Source organism: Chanos chanos, chromosome 9 (assembly GCF_902362185.1).
Source record: "Chanos chanos chromosome 9, fChaCha1.1, whole genome shotgun sequence".
Lineage (NCBI taxonomy): Eukaryota > Metazoa > Chordata > Actinopteri > Gonorynchiformes > Chanidae > Chanos > Chanos chanos.
Window position 1 is genome coordinate 5,933,613 of NC_044503.1, and position 19,341 is coordinate 5,952,953.

The 19,341-nt window shown below is 38.9% G+C and overlaps 1 protein-coding gene across 2 annotated transcripts; it reads right to left on the reverse strand.

Moving 5' to 3' along the window:
- Positions 1 to 10,137: 10,137 nt before the first annotated feature.
- Positions 10,138 to 17,704, reverse strand: LOC115820627 (complement factor H-like). 2 transcript variants are annotated; one of them, XM_030784262.1, is made up of 6 exons: positions 17,580 to 17,704; positions 13,601 to 13,706; positions 13,438 to 13,514; positions 11,190 to 11,381; positions 10,800 to 10,979; positions 10,138 to 10,460 (listed from the first exon to the last, which is right to left on the reverse strand). In XM_030784262.1, exons 1-6 carry the CDS (start codon positions 17,647 to 17,649, stop codon positions 10,264 to 10,266), a joined length of 822 nt encoding a protein of 273 aa, XP_030640122.1. In that variant the 5' UTR covers positions 17,650 to 17,704; the 3' UTR covers positions 10,138 to 10,263. The 2 variants fall into 2 exon arrangements, with proteins under 2 accessions (XP_030640122.1, XP_030640121.1); XM_030784261.1 differs by having other exon boundaries at positions 13,601 to 13,721.
- Between the last annotated feature and the right edge of the window lie 1,637 nt (positions 17,705 to 19,341).

Consider the following 19,341-nt stretch of genomic DNA (forward strand, 5'->3'; position numbering starts at 1 on the left):
GTTTCACAATAATATATTATATAAATACATTAAAAACATATTAGCATACAATTTATTCTGATATATTAGATCCTAAAGCAACATCCTATGCAGCATATACTTTACATACTATAAAAGTGGTACTGAACACTTGTACTGCAAATTGAGCATCATGAAAATCATGAAAGCTGTAGTAGAAGTTAATATGCGCATAATGGTGTTTGCACACTTTGGGCTCTATTTTAACGATCTAAAGCATGTGGCTTTTAGAGCATGGTTAGGCCACTTTTGCTATTTTAACTGCGAATAAAATGGGCGCAAAGTATGCCACATTGTCTAAAGGGGCTGTACTTGAGCACTTAATTAACTCATAGGTGTGTTTTGGGCGTAACGTACAATATTCCAATCAGAGTGTAATCTCTCACTCCCTTTAAAAGCCATCTCCGCTTGCACTTTGGCAGATTGCTAATATAACAGCGGAATTAGCAAGAGCAAGAAACTGGAGAATCAAGGCGGAGGAGACAGACTTTCTCATGCGCAAGGTGAAAGTTTCAAGTTTATTCAGAGCCCAATATCACTGTTTACAGTCTCAAAGGGCCTTTACATGCCCGCAGCAAACAAAACAGAATGGCACCCTCTGACTTAATCCTCATGGCCGGCAAGAAAAAACTCCCCAAAAACCCAGGTGTAACAGGAATAACGGAAAAAAACGGGAGAGATCTTGAGAAGGACCACAGAGAGAGGAGGCCCCTTCTTGGCCAGACAGATGTGCAATAGGTGTCAACCCAGTGGGCAATTACAGTAAATACAATCAGATCACAAACAAAGGGGATGGTGATGCTGACAGGAGGTTGACAGGGGGATGAAACATGAGAACACCAGGGTGAGCAATCTAAAAACAGCAGACAGCTCCCCAAGACGAAGCAAGCATATCCTTCTTTTCTGTGATTTAAAATTTCCAAAACAAATTAAATATTCGGTGGACAAGGTTTTAGACTTTTTCCTCAATCAAATAAGGCATTCTGTTTACTCACCAGGCTATAGATGAAGCATCTAATAACCAAACATTTGAAGCGCATTTCAGCACTCCAAACGTTCTCTTTATTGCGGTGTGTGTTTTTTTTTTTTTTTTCATTTTAATGACAGAAAACACGTTGTCGATGAAATGACAATTCAAGCACTGATGTTGGAAGGATATTCAGGAGGTGACAGTTGTCTGTTACAGCCTGGATAAGCATAATTCACAGCAGCATTCCTCTTTGTTGTGCGATAGGTGAGGGATGAGGTGGCATAAAAGTCCTTTAAATGAATTAAGACATTTAATCCGTGATCTGTACATAGCTGCTGGCAGGGTCGAATTTCGGGGGGGACTGGGGGGGTATGACCCCCCAAATTAAGACTCGGAGCCGCCCAAAAGAGGTCAAAACAACGGTGTGTGTGTGTGTGGGGGGGGGGGGGGGGGGGGGGGCAAAATGTTTATATATCCTATGCTATATAGCCCTGGAGAAAAAGTTGACCCCTCGCTTGTCATTATATAATTTGCACTCTGGTTGCTGGCACTGTTGCTATTGCTGTGAAATGGCCTCCGAACAAATCTGTTTAAATGCTGTTGTGTATCGCCATAACTGATCAAATCATTCACTCAAATTTCATGCGTCTTTACTCTTTTATTACGTGTATGTTTATCTTGATGTCCATAACAATGAATAAGGTCCAATGAATAAGTCATCTTCACACACACACACACACACACACACACACACACACACACACATACACATATATATATATATATATATATATATATATATATATATATATATATATATATATATATTGGGTATGGAAAACTTTAACAGAAATTCAGTGTCTTTCACTCTGAATTCAGTTATTCTTTGAAGTACAGTTGAGAAAAGTAAGACGATGTGATATGAGAAGAGGTGGGACAGGGAAAAATAACGAAGAGGAGTACACACTGTGGGGCAGAGAACATTCATTGTGTAAAGGTGATGGAAAATGGCAGCTGTGAAACGTAGCCTTTTGGTTGCATCAGCTTCCTGTTTCATCTTAAGATTAAGAATAAATTAATTAATTAAAATAAAGAGAAAAAATTTATGTGATGAAATCTGTGGCATCATAAAAATACACATATTTAATCCTTACCACTTGAAACATGTACTTAATTTGTTTTATTGTTTTGGGATATTTCTTAACAGATGAAGCATTTAGTTCTTAACTAGGAAACACAGTTACTGGGGAGATTTATAGGCAAACAAATGGTCATTTTTATTACACTGAGAAACAGGCTTTGGGTGAAATTACCCGTCGTCTTGCGAGCCAGCCACGGCATGAGGCCTGAAGGATAACGGCGGCATCACGTTGCCTCTTCAGGTTCTCTCGCTCCACTCTGTCCGACTGTAATGCTTGGAAATGTCGCTGTAAAGTTATGGCTGCATCTCTCAGTTCCTCAGATGACCTTCTTTGGCGATGGCCTCTGAAGACTGACTGAATCAAAATGGCAGCCTTTTGTTTCTGTGAAAGAAATGAGGTTTGAGGGCATTGTCCTGTCATCCCAATATTGCTTGGATGGATGGACGTATATTTTACCTTTCTGGTGGAAGTAGAGAGCAAGGTACCCTTTGACCTCTCTTTTCACATAAATGAAACAGGCATTTGGCGCAGACACAGTGAGATGTCTGCCATCATCCTTCTCCCCTCCTTACATTCACTTTTTCCCCTCTCCCTGGCAGACAATTTCAAAACACTGATGCAACAAACTTTACGGGAAATGGGACAGTAACCTTTGGACCAATCACCTAAACACAAAAACATTAGTTTCCCTGAATCTCTGAGTAAAGAAATTGGGAAAGCCCCATATTACACAAACATGAGGTGACATGAGGTTAGGGCTAACCTAATGTAATCCTTCCAAAATATCCGGAGGCATCAAACGCACACCTGACATGGAATGGAGTTGAGTTCACAAGCTTGGGAAGTTCATGACACACTCCAGTTTACAACTCACCCAAAACAACCGGCACAATGCTCACTCAAGTCAAATCAAAAAAAGGAGACCTCCCAAAAAAATCAAAAGTCTGGTCTCTCTTTTTTCTTCTCCTCGTCTCCACCAAATCCCTATTTTCTTTTCAAAATGAAAGTCCCTGTATACCTTAAGTGCTACACTAACACCGCGCATCATTCGAATCAGAAAACTGATGGATGATGATTTTTGAGCTTTGCACACATGTATAGAGCTGATGAAATACCAGATGCTAAAAATAAAATCTGTAAGGGGGACAAGCTGAACGCCATGAGCTGCCATGTTAAGGATCACCCCTTTTCATTGCAGTTGCCAATCAATATTTATTTGGCTTTGGTTTCTAGTTCTGTCAGTAGCAGCCAGTTTTTTAAGATGTCAGTGCTGTGAGTGTTGTAAACCAATGGCAAATTGCACTATTTAAAATACAGGGAAGATGTACATCATCATATGGTCATAATATCAGAGATTGGCCCCTAAACTTCATCAGTCTGATGGATATGTCAGTTGAATGCAAGAACAAAACTGGCCTGAAAATATGTTTGAATATATATATATATATATATATAATGGCTTACTTAAAAAGTTTCACATTCTTTTCAGGCTGAAAAGCAAAGAATGTACATCACTAGGCATGGCACAAAGCAAGTGGAAGCAGCTGTCGTTTTCATTCTCAGAAAGTCAGATCACTATCTCCTGGTCCTCATAGTTGCCCTCCATCTTTGCTGGATGACTCGAGCGCTATACTGGAAAGCTCGGAATCTGATAGAGTGGGGAGTTTTCAAAGCAATTCTCCATCAAATCCAAAAGCTCAACAAATTGCATTTACCGAACACTTACAGCATTAACAATGCTTCATTACAGTGAAATAAAATACAGTATAAAAAAGGAAAAGAAAAATAGAAAAAGAAAATGATCAGTTTCATTAACATTTGAAAACAGGTAGTTAACACACATAGAAGCAAAGAAAATTGTGATGCACTGACCTAAGGCCATTACTACTAATTGTTTTCTGATTGTTCTGTTTGAGGATAGCTTTGGAGTTTGTTTGCATTGGATGGGAGTTGTTAGCATGCAAATAAATCTCTTTAATGTGTACTATTTCTATTTTTGCACCTTAGAGGATGACTTTAGTGCATCACGGGAAACAGCATATGCTACTGAGGGAGAGGGAGAAAGAGACAAAACTTTGATCACTGAACTGCTGTTTAAGGTCTTCAGACAATTTTAAAAAATAAAATCCTCTTTTTTGCCATACTGTGGCAGCTAGAGAACGATTAAAAAATCCATTTGTACTAAAGTTGGGCCACATTTTGAATATTAACACAAAAAAAGAAATACCCATCAAGACCCATCAAGTAATACAAGGCAGTCAGCCACAGTTGTGTAGCGTGCTAATTGGCCCACAAGGTAGAGCTGTTATTCCTGGACGGTACAAATGAGTAACAACCCTACCCTTTACTTTTTCAGCTCTGAGGCTGGGGTCAAAGAACTAGACTATGACAGTTAAACTTGGTCCATAAAGGCCATTGCACCTGATAACAATAATTCAACAAACTACAGTGCTAGCCAGTCACTCTCTGGAATCACTTAACTGTTTTTTGTTTGTTGACCTTGGGCTTTTTATGGGGTTGCATCATATCACACTCACACAGGTAATCCACATCACCAAAAGCTATGTTTCTGAATTTTCAGCCAGGATCACATGTGGTAGAAGACTGACAATACTCTGTGCATTTCTGAGATGGGAGCCCTAGCCTTTTCTTTAGACGACACTCTACAGATAAACAACAGCATATGTTTGGCTCTTCACTTGGCATTTCAACCACCCATTACATAATGCCTACAATATATAGACATTCTTCAGGACAGTACACATGGTCACATGGCCCTATTGACAATGAACTTTTATAATTTGATCATTTAAAAGATATGTACATAGTAATCTGATTTATCGACTGTAATCAGCATTTACAAAACATTTAGAAGCTACAAACAAACATCACATGAAATGAAGATTTTAATAGGTGAACATGCTTAGATAATTATGATGGACTGGCAACCTGTCCAGGGTGTTTCCCTGCCTTTCACCCGATGAGCGTTGGGATAGGCTCCAGCACCCTGCGACCCTAATTAGGATAAGCGGCTAGAGAATGAATGACTGAATGAATGACTAAATAATCTGAAGTCACCAAGCCCATCATTCCACATTGCAACACAGCAGAACTGAATGCCCCAGTCATGGTCCGTTTCTTTTACACAAGATCCGATGCTTGGAAAGAAAAGCAAATAAAAGACAAATATGGTAAAATATTTATCTTTTATCTTATATAATATTTCTAAATATGGACAATAAAGACAAGACAACAAAGACAAAAGGAACACAACATAAAATGGATAATGGCAAACTGCAGAATGTTGAACAGATTTATACAGTGTGAGCCCTCGCAATGTGAGGTGATCAGAAATATTGGGCAAAACACTAACAAGGAGAACAATCTCTGGAAAAGCTTGGTTTAACAAAGTCTAGGTTTCTAAGTGAATACAGTCACTAGGCAAGCTAAATATTTAAGCCATGCCAGTGAGATAGTGAAATGGGCAGCTTAGCTTATGCTCTCGCTGATGGCGGTCAGATCTTTAGGTTCTCTGGCTAAGAGAAGGTAATCGTCTCCAACCCTGGAATCAAGATGTTGGAGGTTGAAGATATGCCCAGAGTTCTGGGTACCAGGGATCACGAAGTGACAGAAAATCCTCTTTTGAGGGATTGTGTGAGATTGGGTGAAGCGGACTGCAAGATTCATTTCAAGTGCAGATGTTAAGTGGATGAACCTTCCGCAACATGCAAAGATAAGCTGTTGTGCATCATCTTTTATGCTAGTTAAGTGGGGGAGTCTTTGATGTGACCATCAAAGTCACTGTCTGTATTTTATTATTATTATTATTATTATTGTTGTTGTTGTTATGTTAGGGTGGGACAATACTCTCGAGACACAATACACAACAATACAAAAATGTGTCAGAGTATCTCGTGAAGAGTCATGATATTTTCATCTGGCTCCATTATGCAAAAAAGTCATCATGATTTAAATAGTGACATGATATCCAACAAAATAATAACAATTACACCGCTACCTCACCAGGGGGCAACCATTAATACTTTAGATGGGATTTAATGGTCTCATCATGCACGGAGTCAGAGATTAATACATCCGTAATTATACAATTCTCACTCAATTAAGGATGGAGCCAGACATATGTGATGCACCTGCACAGCTTAAATCATTCGTGTTGCAATACTTCGGATTTCAAGTGTGACACGGTAAGGTAGAGGAGAAAGACAAAACTATTCGTAAGTACCATACACATCCAGAAGTAGTGTACAACACATGCCCTGTCACAACAAACACTCAATATAATGCTGTCACAACACTAGCTGGGTTTCCATCCAACTATTTAATGCAAATTAACGCTTAAACTTCGCATCAAACCTTTTAAGTCGCTTAAGAAATGTCTTCACTGGAAAGAGGTGATAAGCATAGGGTAAAATAATACTGATTGATGGAAACAGGTTTAGTCACATCAACAAGGGGTGTTTTGCAATTTTATCACATATTTCCATTAAGGTTGCCCTAGGCAAGTTTTAAACCCACAGCTGATATGTGCACAGACATTTCCTTAGCCGAATTTTCATGGATGCACTTAAAATATGTGAATGTGTTGGCTGGAAAACAAGCTGCTATCTCCTGTTGAAGGCTTACGTCACTGGAACTATAAAGGCAAGACTAAACTTGTTAATTGGCTAACACAGATGTCAGTCAAACCTACCAAGCGTTATACAAATAAAAAATTGGAACACGTTTTCTTTATTTCAAGAGCATTGTTTTACTTTTATTATAAACCAATTTAACAATTTAGACTGTATCATCTTGTGAACCCTGTATCAAGGATCGTCTTGTCTTGTAGCCTTGTCTTGTAGAGTTTACTGTCCCACCCCCAGTAAAAGGAAATTGAGCCATACCTAGACCAATACCAGGGACAGATTAAACAGTACAGACAGAACACATCCTTCAGACACCAACAGGATCACCAGTACCAACAGCTCAAACAAGGTAGTAAAGATGAGAACGAGCTATCACCAGATACCATAGAAGCTAGTCTGTTCTGGAAGGACCTCTGGGCTCAGAAGCAGAGCCACAACACACAAGCCCCTTGGATCCAAGACATCAAGAAAACCATGGAAGGCCTATAGAACAAGAGGAGACGTCAGTAGCACCTGCTGAAACAAGATTAATAAATGGCAAACTGGAAAATGGGTGGACCAGGCTGAATACAGGCCTACTGGATAAAACACCTACCTGCTATATACAAAAGACTGACCAACCAGCTAAAAGACCTCCTCCAAAATCCAGGTAAGATGCCAGCTTGGTGTCAAATCAATGATGTACATTTGACTAAATGGCTCTGGATGTGACATGAATAAAACAAATCTTGCATCCAAAAACAAAATGACCAAAAAAACGAAATCGACCTGTTATGCCTCTGTTCTCACTTCTTCCTCTGTTGGTCTTCAAGGGTCGCTGTTTTATTTGGTTTAGTCTGTGAAATTTGGCACATCAATAGAGGACAGTCCAAAATATCCAGGCACCAAATTTGGGGTAAATCCAACCATCTCTGTAGCGCCACCAACAGGCCAAATTCCAGGGTACATTTTTGCTCATAATTTTTGAACTGCTTATCCTAGAGATGTAATTTTTTTACCCCTGAATCCTTGGGTCTTGATGAGTCAAACGCAGCTGTTGCCATTAATTTCCGCCATATTGGATTTCCACCATTTTGAATATTCCCCCCAAAAAACTACTTGCTAACTAGTCCTATACTGTTGACCCAATCTCCACCAAATTTGGTACGTATCATCTAGAGAGAAGTCCAACCAAAAATTATCAAAAGAATTTTGCTAGGGTAAACGATATGACCGCTGTCTTCTAATGAATTTCGATGGCAAAGACTCCAAAACAGGAAGTGACCATACCTCAGTAATTCTTGGTTGGACTGATTCCAAACGTGGAACACTTCATTGTGAGAGAAAATACTGGGTACTCACCAATTTTCATGAAATGGCTACATGGGAGCGCTACATCAGTGAAACACAAAAAATTTATTAAAATACCCATTACTCCAGGACGACGGCACCCTAGGTGTTGGCCATTTTGTTTGTTGGCCATCTTCATATTAGCAGTTTTCAATGGGTTTCCACTGAACTAGTCCTAGACCGTTAAGCCTATCACCACAAAATTTGGCAAGTATCATCTAGAGAGGGTTCTGACCAGAGGTTATCAAAAGAATTTTGCAGGGCCAAAAGATATAGCTGCTGTCATTCAATGAAATTCTATCCATGTGAGGAACTTGAATTTCTTTATAAAGCACATTCTGTTTTGGACAGGATTGTTTTTATTTTTCTTATGTTCTGGTTTCAGCTTTCCAGTTTTCTGATAGAGTGAACTATGTCCACAGTGCCAGCCACTGCTAGTTTAGGAAAGAACATAAATGTTTAACAGAACTGTTTTGATAACTCAGTAAGATTCTGTTATATGGGACAGCAAAATCATTTTACTCATAAGATTTTAGTGTTACATTACATTATCAGTTTTTTTAGAAATCCTTTCTTTTTCTTTTTGACCGTAGACAGTTTATAACACTGAAGCTTTACAGAATACTAGGCCTCAGATCAACGAACACTCAATAGTGGACAGATCTTCAACTATAGCTACATGCACACATTTTTATCATATTGAATACACTGTGGAAAGGACGGTGATTAGAAACGCAGCTCCCCAGAAACTTAGGATTGTGTTTGTGTGCGTTGTTGACAAAGTAAGTTGAGTTAATAATCATCACTATTAAGTTTAAGAATTTCTTCATAGTTTGACGTTTATAGTGTAAAATTGTCATTTATTCTGCCAACATTTACCTCAGAAATGCGAAGTCATTTCACTTGTTACTTTATGTGCATTCGATGCTAACATTTGTTGTGATATGTTGTGCAATGGCATTGTTATTTTAAGTTCTGTTTTCCTTAATGTATCCCTTGTAAGTTATGAAATGTGTTTGTGTCGAATATTGCCGCTCTTAATTGTCGGAGTTGACCTAATTACATTTACCACTGTTAATATACCACGTACCCCATTCATGCTGGGGCCGCAGAATATAATATATAATAATATAATAAAATATATTTCATGTGCAGCATTAGACACACTTCAAGTGGTCATTTTCTGTAATAGCATTCAAACAAACTGTTAAGTGTTGTACTGTACCTTGTTATTCCGTTTCCTCAAATGTCTATTTTTCCTTTCTTTTAGAAACCACATGCATTCACATATCCACACCTGTTATGCACAAAAAATAAATCATTTGGATTGTCAGCTGATCCGAAGCCTGGAATAAGCTTCATTTCTCTGATCGGAAATTAGACCAGTTTGGGCACAACCAGTATTCAGCAGCGCTAGATATTTCGAACTATATGTACTTGTATTTTAAATATTCTGTGTTTTATTCTATGAATTTCTCTTTCAGGTCATTAGTTGAAAGCAATCTGTAAGTGCTGAAAGAAAGAAAATGTTGCGTTGTTGCTGACTTGCATGTACCACGCAGTTCGGCCTACGATGGTTGCGTCTGTAACTGAACACGTACAGACCTTTTTTTTCCAAGTCATAATTCATATAATAATACAGTATAACAATAACCAATAACTAACTATTTACATAGCATTTACATTGTATTAGGTATTATAAGTAATCTATAGATGATTTAAAGTATACAGGAGGATGTACTATCCAATTTATATAAGGGACTTGAGCATCCACGGATTTTGGTATCTGCGGGAAGTCCTGGAACCAGTCCCCCGTGGATACAGAGGGCCGACTGCGTAGGAGATAAGAGGCTCATCCCAGGACATTTATTTGTTTAACTGCAGAGTGAGTGAAGGTCAGAACTGACTTCAGGAGGGTTTAGGGCAAGCCCTGGACTAATTTTATCAATCACATTTTAATGATATTGTTTCTGTACTTGGACAAGTAAATTTACAGAACACAGACAACATATGACACAAGTGATGGATATGATTTTAAAGTGATTCTGTTTATTTCAGCATGGAGCAAAATACAATCCTATCATTTTGAGTAAGGTTTAGATTCTTCACCGAGTTTCTTTAGAAACACTCAACTAAATCAGTGTAAGAAAGGCCAAAATTAGGCACAACGAGGCAAAGTCATGACGCCGTCCATACACTGCTGTCGGAGGCCAGGACTGTCTGCCTGCAGAGATTTCCACCAGTTGCATTTGAAAGAGATAAAATCCAAATGTTCTGAGTACATTTTTCTGTGGCGACCATGGGCCAGGTGTATCTTATTCTGATCCATTTCCTCAGTTGTGACTGTACAGGGCTCTGAAACAGAGCGTTTTCAGCTCAGTAAACTTATTTTTCTATGGATAAAATGTTTTTTAGAGTGACGACAGAAGAAAGGTTGTGTGCCTGACAGTATCTCCCTCCTCCCGAAGTCTCTGAATCAAGTTGAAGATCGTTACATTCAGATGTCAGACGTTAAAACAAATTCTTTTATATGCAGCTCTGTTCTCCATAGCAATCTGAATTTCACTAAAGCATCTGGATTAAGGAAGTCCCTTCATTGTTCTCAGAAAAGTTCAAATAAAGCACTTGTAGATCAGACAACAGACATTTATTGTAAAAATTATGACATTAAGGTACAAGTGCAGCAGAACTTACTCATGCATCTTATTGTTCCTGTCCATTGGCCATTGCTGCAGGTCATGTAGGGATTTTCAGAGATTGTGTAAAATGTCTGGCATTGATATTCCACTCTTTCCCCATCCTCATACTGGCCTTTCAGAGTGTCAGTGACATCTGCAAAGTCAGCGGCTGGTGGCAGACCGCAGGTGCTGTTTTCTTTAGTTAAAAAAAAAAGGTATTCACACACTTGCATTAACCTTCGTTCATAATGTTTAAGTCACTAAATTTTAAAACAGCATTTTTCCTCATCTCCAGAATAAGAGATGTATCTACCTTCACATGTGAGAAGCAAGTGACTCCATGTTCCATCTGGTGGGCAGATAACCCCATCAGATTACACTTAATGAAATACATGGACATATATACCTCCACATGTAGGGAATGGGCTGCTCCACTTGCCATCTGTTGAACATGAGACCAGTTTTGGCCCTCTTAGCACCAATTTAGGGCTGTCACATTTAAAGTGTAACTTATGGCCATACTTCACTCTTGAATCATCATGGAGCAGTCCAGTTGTCACAAGGTGCTCATCTGTTTTTTCTACAGTGCAACGTATCTCTGGAAAATGAAAACAGAATAATTCAGATAAAATACACTTGAGGGGCATGCTACTGCGGCAGAAATATTAACCTGAGCACATGCCACTAGAACTCATGTTATGAATATAATGATCAACTTGACAGGTATATGTCATGGTTAAGACTATTTTGTCATTCTATTCCTTATGTTTCTAGTGTTTCCCTTTCCCTGTGCTCCCCCTGTTGGTTTGTCTTTTCTGTTGTGCGCGTGTGTGTTGTGGGCGTGGTCTCTCTCTCTACACTTCCAGATTGTCTACACACCTGCGATCAGTCACCACTTGTCAATAAACCCTCCTTCATTCTAAACCTGAGTTGTGTTCTGCATTTGGGTTTCCTTAGTTGATTGTCACAGTATATTGCTATATGGATTGTTTTGATGATGATGGTGATGATTGATGTCATTGTTATTATACTTGATCTTACCCTTCCAATTCAAATATGTTCATTTGTCAGAAATATTCATGGAACAAACAGCAACGTTGGAAAGTGAGGCAGCCATTCATAAATTATACCATTTAATCTGTAGTACATATAATTCATTTAATATTCACACTGTACAGTCAGATGTTTTATGACATTTGTATCAATGCCAGGAATTTGGATTGGATTCTGACCAGCCTTTGAGTGGATAACAATATTCGTCAAACATTTTGCCTGAAAACACTGTAACACTAACAATCATGTAGCAACTCAATGTAATAACTGTGCATAATGTAATAAAATATGTAATAAAAACTCCGTAATTGTAATAATATTGTAATAATATGCCCATAATGTAATATAAATGTTGATCAAATAATGGATCTTTTTGCACATTATTTTATTATGTTACATACCAGTTACAGCTGTTTTAGTGAATAATGTAATAACTTGCACACATTATGTAATAAAATGCCCAAATCATTCTCTAAATGACCATTTTTAAATGTATTAATGACCATTTCTAAACTTATTTCAAGTGTTGATAGTAAACCCTTGACTAGCTGTTCAGGTGATGAAACAAAATTATTTCTGGCAAACTCAGACTATGGCAATTACACTTTTACACACTTACTTAAATTACCCCATTAAACTCTGAAGTTTCTACAGCTAACTGTGACTTTTATGAAAAATTTGTCTCAGAAAATTCCAGCTTTTTAAATACAATCCCCTTTCTGCAACAGCAGTAGCTAGGTTATTTCATATAGAGAAGAACATATTACCTGGTTACCTGTTTAAATTTTTGTAATAATCAGAATGGTCAGTGCCATTTAACAGCTTTGAGAAAAAAGAATAGAATCGACAATGGAATGTATTTTTTTAATTCTTCATTTAACAGTCATCTTTTTGTCGACCTGGAAATCTTAACTACTAAACAACTTTTCAACGGGGTAACAGTTTCCAACTGTATGTGCCACACAGAACATAGCTAGGTAACCAGCTAACATTACCGCCAACTAAATTACAATGTTACTCAGTTGGAACTTCCCCTCCAGGAATTGCAACCTTATCGTGGTGGAGGGGTTTGTGTGCCTCTGTGACCCTGGGAGTAGTGCTGTCTGGGGCATGTAGCTTGTGGTAGGGTCACCCATAGCAGAGAGGTCTCAGATGAAGGACCAGACAAAAAGCGATTCATGAAGCCCCTATAAACAGTCTCCACAAAAGTACGGGTACCTCGCCCAGAATAAGGATACCGCAGCACCCTCCTGGAGCCAGGCCTGGGAGGGGAGCTCGCAGGCAAGCACCTGGTGGCCAGAATTGCCACAGAGTCCGGCCGGGCTCAGCCCAAACGAGCTACTTGGGGCCGCCCCCCCATCAACCCACAAACGGGAGAAACAGGGGCTGGGCTTACATAATGCGCAAAAATATGTTACATTAAGCGATCGACATTTTTATTACATTATAAGCATATTATTACATCATGGGTTTTTATTACATTATGGGTTGCTACACAGCTTCTAAATAAAATCATGCACATGGAGCAGTAGAGAAACAATATTTGTTGAAATATGATGAGAAACAGAGAAATAAAACAAAAACTGTTATTTTTTAATTACCTTCACACTGAGGTAAGTGGTTATCCCAACCTCCAATCAAGCACGTTCTGATGTCCACTCTGCTCATCATGTTGTAACTGCAAGAAATTCATGTATATATTAAACTACGTTCACTACGCTCTAGATTATAAAGCACAGATAGTGACGTTATGAGATCACTCACCCTTCATTGCATGTGTACTTGATGGTTGTTCCAGTAACAAAGTCTGTACCATGTATAATTCTGTACTGGCCATTTGGGATGTCTTCGGGAAGTTCGCATTGTGTGGCTGTGAATTGCAAAACTACTAAAATGTTTATTTTCATCTTTGTCATTAATTTCATATTGCTGTGAGTTTTTATCCATTGTTGTCCTTCACAGGAGAAAGAGATCTGTCCTTGAGGGGTAAAGCCCGGCATGCACATGTACCACAATTCATCCCCTTCTGTGTGTGCTGTTCTGAGAGTTTTGAGAGACTTTGGCATTTGTCACCTCTGGAAGCTGCTCAGGGCAAACTATGAAAGCAATTCCAAAGAATAATCATCCACGTTTGTGTGTATGTGTGTGTGTGTGTGTGTGTGTGTGCACGCGCGCGTGTATATACACTCACTATCTATCTCTCTATCTATCTAAGCCGTTTATCCTGATTAGGGTCACGGGCAAAAGGCAGGGAAACACCCTGGACAGGTTGCCAGTCCATCGCAGGGCAGACACACAGACAAACACACTCACACACACATTCATACCTAGGGGCAATTTAGTGTCTCCAATTCAGCTAACCCTGCATGTCTTTGGACTGCGGGAGGAAAGCGAAGCTCCCGTAGGAAACCCACGCAGACACGGGGAGAGGCGACAGCGCTACCCACTGCGCTACCGTTCTGCCCCGTGTATATACAGTTAAGGTCAAAATTATTAGCCCCTTTTATGAAATCAAACAAAACCCTTAGCCTTTCCAAAGAAATGACCAATATTATAGTGTAATTACTTCCAAAGGGACAAAGACAAAATCTCCCTGAAGTTTGATGAAGATTATCTTACTGATGCGCTGAGTTGAAACAAGAAAAAACAAAAATGACAAGGCAACAATTACTAGCCCTCTGAGAATTAATAGTCAGTAGTGTAGCCTTTCTAACTCACGACTGACAGCAACCTCTTACTGTAGTTCCTAACTAGGTTGGCACATATTTATTTAGGGATCTTAGCCCATTTCTCCATGGCAAATTGCTCCAGCTTATCCAAACTACATGGTTTTCGAGCATGGACCTTAACCTTGAGCTCACGCCATAGCTTCGCAATAGGATTGAGATCTGGGCTTTGAGAGGGCCAGTCCAGTTTTGTCTCATCTGACCTAAGGACAGACTTCCAAAACTCATACTCATGTTTCAAATGGTCACGGGCAAACTTCAGTCTGGCTTTGATGTTCTGCTGTGTGAGCAGTGGAGTTTTTCTTGGGCGATGACCACGAAGTCCACCACGATGAAGCGCCCTCACAACAGTCTTCCTTGAAACTTCAAGCGCAGAAGAGGCCAGTTCAGCAACAATCATCTTCGCAGAGATCTGGGCATTCTTGTTGACATATCTGATGATTTTCCTCTCCAATGTCTTTGATATCTTGTACTTGCAACCATGCCCAGATTTGTTTCTCACAGAATGTCTTTCCTTGTCCTTTGCGATGATGCATCATACAGCTGTCAGTCAGTCTAGCCCTCAAGTGCCACTATCCCTGTTCATTGGAGGCAAAATAGCATGCAGACCTTTTCCTCCATAGTTTGGTGTGCACTGGAACTTGCCATTGAACCATAAGAACATGGTCTTCCGTCACTCCTGTCGCATGCTGTAGCAATGGTTCCTATGAAATCCACGCTGATTAAGAGATTTCTCTAGTTCCTTAGGCCATCTCTTCACCAATTCCCTGTCAAATTTGGCTCCTCTACTTGAAAGGTCCCAATACCAAAAAAATTAGGACCCTTTAATGAAGTCCAAATTACTACGTCACTCAAACTTATATCATTTAACGTTTTTGCTTGATTATTTTACAATTTAGTTATTTGGCAGACGCTTTTTACCAAAGCGACTTACAATCAGTGCATCAGTCAGAGTCAGATTTCTAATACCTTGTGAGCAGAGATCACAATAAGACCGAGCGTAAAATTGCCCCTTCGTATTGCGCCCCTGGAATACTTTGACAAACGCAGATACAAGACAAAGGTTTTTTTTTTGTTTTTGTTTTTTTTTAGGAAAGGGAGGTTAGGCATTGGGGGACAGGTGGGTTCTAAAGAGGTGGGTTTTCAGTTTCCTGCGGAAGACGGTAAGAGATTCTTGTTATATGCCTGAGTATAAACTGACTTTTATATATTTAGTGTTACCTTAATATATTCAGGAGTTATATTTAGGGTGGCATGGTGGCGCAGTCGCTTCACAGCAAGAAGGTTTCGGGTTCAGTTCCCGGCCGGGTGGCCAGGGTCCTTTCTGTGTGGAGTTTGCATGTTCTCCCCGTGTCTGCGTGCGTTTTCTACGGGAGCTCCGGTTTCCTCCCACAGTCCAAAGACATGCAGGTTAGGTGAATTGGAGACACTAAATTGCCCATAGGTATGAATGTGTGTGTGTCTGCCCTGCGATGGACTGGCGACCTGTCCAGGGTGTTTCCCCGGCTTATGAGCACTGGGATAGGCTCCAGCACCCCCCGCGACCCTAATCAGGATAAGCGGCTTAGATAATGAGTGAGTGTGTGGGAGTTATATTTATATTAGGCTTATATTTACATATTCAGTTACATCTGTATATTTGGGAATTATATTTATATACTCAGCTTTATATTTATATATTTCCTGTTTGGACCCTCATATATATAGACACACACACACACACACACATATCTTCTTACAACGGTATAAAGTGTCTCTAACAATGTTAGCATTTCATTAGAACACTAAAGTAATGGCTGCTAGCGGTATTATGAGAATAATTAATTATAAATCAGTCATTTCCAGCAGCAGTACCCATTTGCAATGTTTACAGTAACAGTTATATCTTGGCTATATATTTCAATCAGTTTAATGCCACCTTGGTGAATAAAAGCATCAAGTTCTATTGAAACAAGAAAATTATATATATATTAGGATCCAAAGTATGTATCCATGCATATATATATATATTAGTGTTCTGTGTAGGTAAAACCATCCTCTTCTTTCAGTTTGCTGCACCAACGGTAAATTAATCTCCTTACTGTGACATTCAAGTTCCACATGACAGCTGAAAACAGAGATGAAGGACGACGCAAAAGAAAAAGAACAACAAGAGCAAAAAACCTTCGGCACAGCCAATTCATAAATGAATGAGATGATTCAGTGTCAGTCACCCTCCTGAGAGGGCTTAGGGACATGAGATGCTCTCATTAATCTAAGCATTCTAGAATTTCTGCGTCGCATGACGTTGATGTAACACAATAACATTTTGATGATGGTGATGATATTACAGTAGAATTGGTGCGAACGCAGGCAACATCTTGTAGCCTAATATCAAGGGTTTCCTCTTCATGTATGCAGGCTGCCTTTTTCTGTAAATTGTCCTGGTGACAATGGTATCTACATGACTTCTTTGCTACTGTGGCCTTTATTTGTACACACTTCTGGGTTGTGCAGCTAATTAGTTAAACTGTAAGTTTTACTTCTTTCCAAAGTCCCATACCAGTTTCCAACAACTGAGAGATGTTCAGCTGGGTGCCGCTAAACACTTGCTTGGGGCGATATTTTCAGGATGTCACTTAAGCTTTCTCGGAAATACAATATTCATAGTATAAGCCTACCTTGAATTTGTAATATCCTAAAATGTATCGCATTGTATTTGTTTTCAAGTAATGTGAAAGTTCTACTCAATGTCAACATTTATAGACCAGAAAATGAATGTCACCAGTTTTGTTGGCAAAGACTTTTAGGCCTTAAGACGTCACATTTTTCATACTGGTTGTAGATGTGCCGTATTGGTAGCTATAGACTATTACAAACAGGTGAGTTAGAAATAATGGTAGTTAAAGCTGGAGTAATGCCAACCAGTTTAATGAGTTCTGTCAATTCTTTTTAAGACAGAATGAGACGTGCAATGCCCTATTCCAAACTTTCATTTTTTATAAACGTGACTTCTGAAATAATATTCAACTGCTTACCTTTGCTTGCTGGTGAAGCATCAATAACATCCCACAGAGTAAGAACAAAAACAAGGTAACCCAAATACATTTCGGTTTTGTTTTTTTTATGTCATTTACAAGTGAAACAGTTGGTTGACTGAGTGTAACTGAGGTACCTGGTACACTAAACAAACTGAATATTTGACAAAGTTAATATTTGTCAGTAAGGGCTAGCCTTTAGAGATTAAACAGGTATTGCACAAGATGACAGAAAATCTGACTGTTATATCCTAACACTTATCCCTGAGAATGAAATTGCTTGTTTTCCACATCACTGGTGAAATGTAATATCTTTAAGAGTCTGGTGAATGACGTTTTTCAGTATACTGTATTGCAAAGTTTGCATGTCAAAAACGTGCTCACGAAACAGGCTATTTCTTCTCTTTGGTTGTCGGGATCACATAAACTTTGAGGAACAATGACTTTGAAATTATGAAATGATGGTTGACTGACAAAAGCTGAACTCGCACTGAAAATGTCTAATTTTGTCTAACCTTGTCTAACCTCGTTTCTACTAAGGAGAGCCCAAATGTTGTCAGTATCCATGCTGACAAAGAAGACTATTAAAAAGTGACATCACAGTGCAGTGTTGTCTAACACGGCTAAAACATACTGAGATTATATAGTTAGCCACAAAGTGGTCCACAGTGATGCAGTATCTGAACAGCTTCAATTAGAGTGTGAAAAAGTAGAAATCAAAAAGGTCAAAACACTTACAGGACAACACGAAAGAGGCACATCTCACATTAGTCTGTTGACAGAGGATTTTACAAACATACCAAGTTGTTGCAAAGAAAAATACTAAATGTACCTTCTAATTTATGAAAAACTGTATATTTTCTGCAGGTGGGCCATGAGGAGGCCACTTCTAAATAACATTCATTCAAAATGTTACAGAAATGTGCATCTAAATATATAGAGTTCTATTCATTTCAGTATGTAGAGAGACATGTGTGAAGTGACCTTCCCCTTTATAAAAATGTTCTCCCTGCTGGTATGCAGTTTGTTGAGCAATGTTGTACGCAATTTTGTGGGTTGCTTAGTTATTTTTGTGAATTTCTCTTGTGTTTACCCCCAGATGCTGACTTTGGACTATCACTGGAAATGTAACAGGTCCCAGACTGAGAGCATGTAGACAGATAAGAACATTACTGTTGTAGCCATTATGTGAATTAGTAACTTTTGTTATGTAAACATATCTGAATGTTAATATTATTTATGCACCTATGCATCTGTGTGTGCTAAAGTGGAAAGAGCCAGGTAGAGCCAGGGCATATTTATGTCACCAGGGGAAAACCTGGCAGATTTGGAATTGGAACTTGGTTTGGTAAATGCAGATTGAGTGACGGTGGTTGGATACAATTTTTTGACCACTTTTGATTCACTTCGTTTCACTTCATATTACAAATCTAAGTTAATTTTCGTTTTCCTTTTTGTGTTATTGGAATTATCAAGTCTTTTTGGTTGACATTTTTTGTGCCAATACATGGAATTTAATTTATTTAAAGAAAGACTCAAAGGTGCGTTGGAAACAACTACCTGCTCATTCATTCCGCGGTCTTAACTTGGAAATTTGAAAACATTGAAAGGCCAATACAATTATGTTGACATTTTGAAGTATAAAGTCTCAGGGTATTTTGAGGAACAATGACTTAATTATGCAATTATGAAATGATGGTTGAGTGACATCCCCCTGCTGATCTGTAATTTACAGAGCAACATTGTAAGCAATTTAGTGTGT

Coding starts and splice junctions, on each gene's coding strand:
- LOC115820627 (XM_030784261.1), bottom strand. CDS start 17,649: ATGTATTTGGGTTACCTTGTTTTTGTTCTTACTCTGTGGGATGTTATT. Junction 11,382..13,437: donor CCACTTACCTCAGTGTGAAG/GTAATTAAAAAA, acceptor TTCATTTTCCAG/AGATACGTTGCACTGTAGAA. Junction 10,980..11,189: donor CCCATTCCCTACATGTGGAG/GTATATATGTCC, acceptor TTTTAACTAAAG/AAAACAGCACCTGCGGTCTG.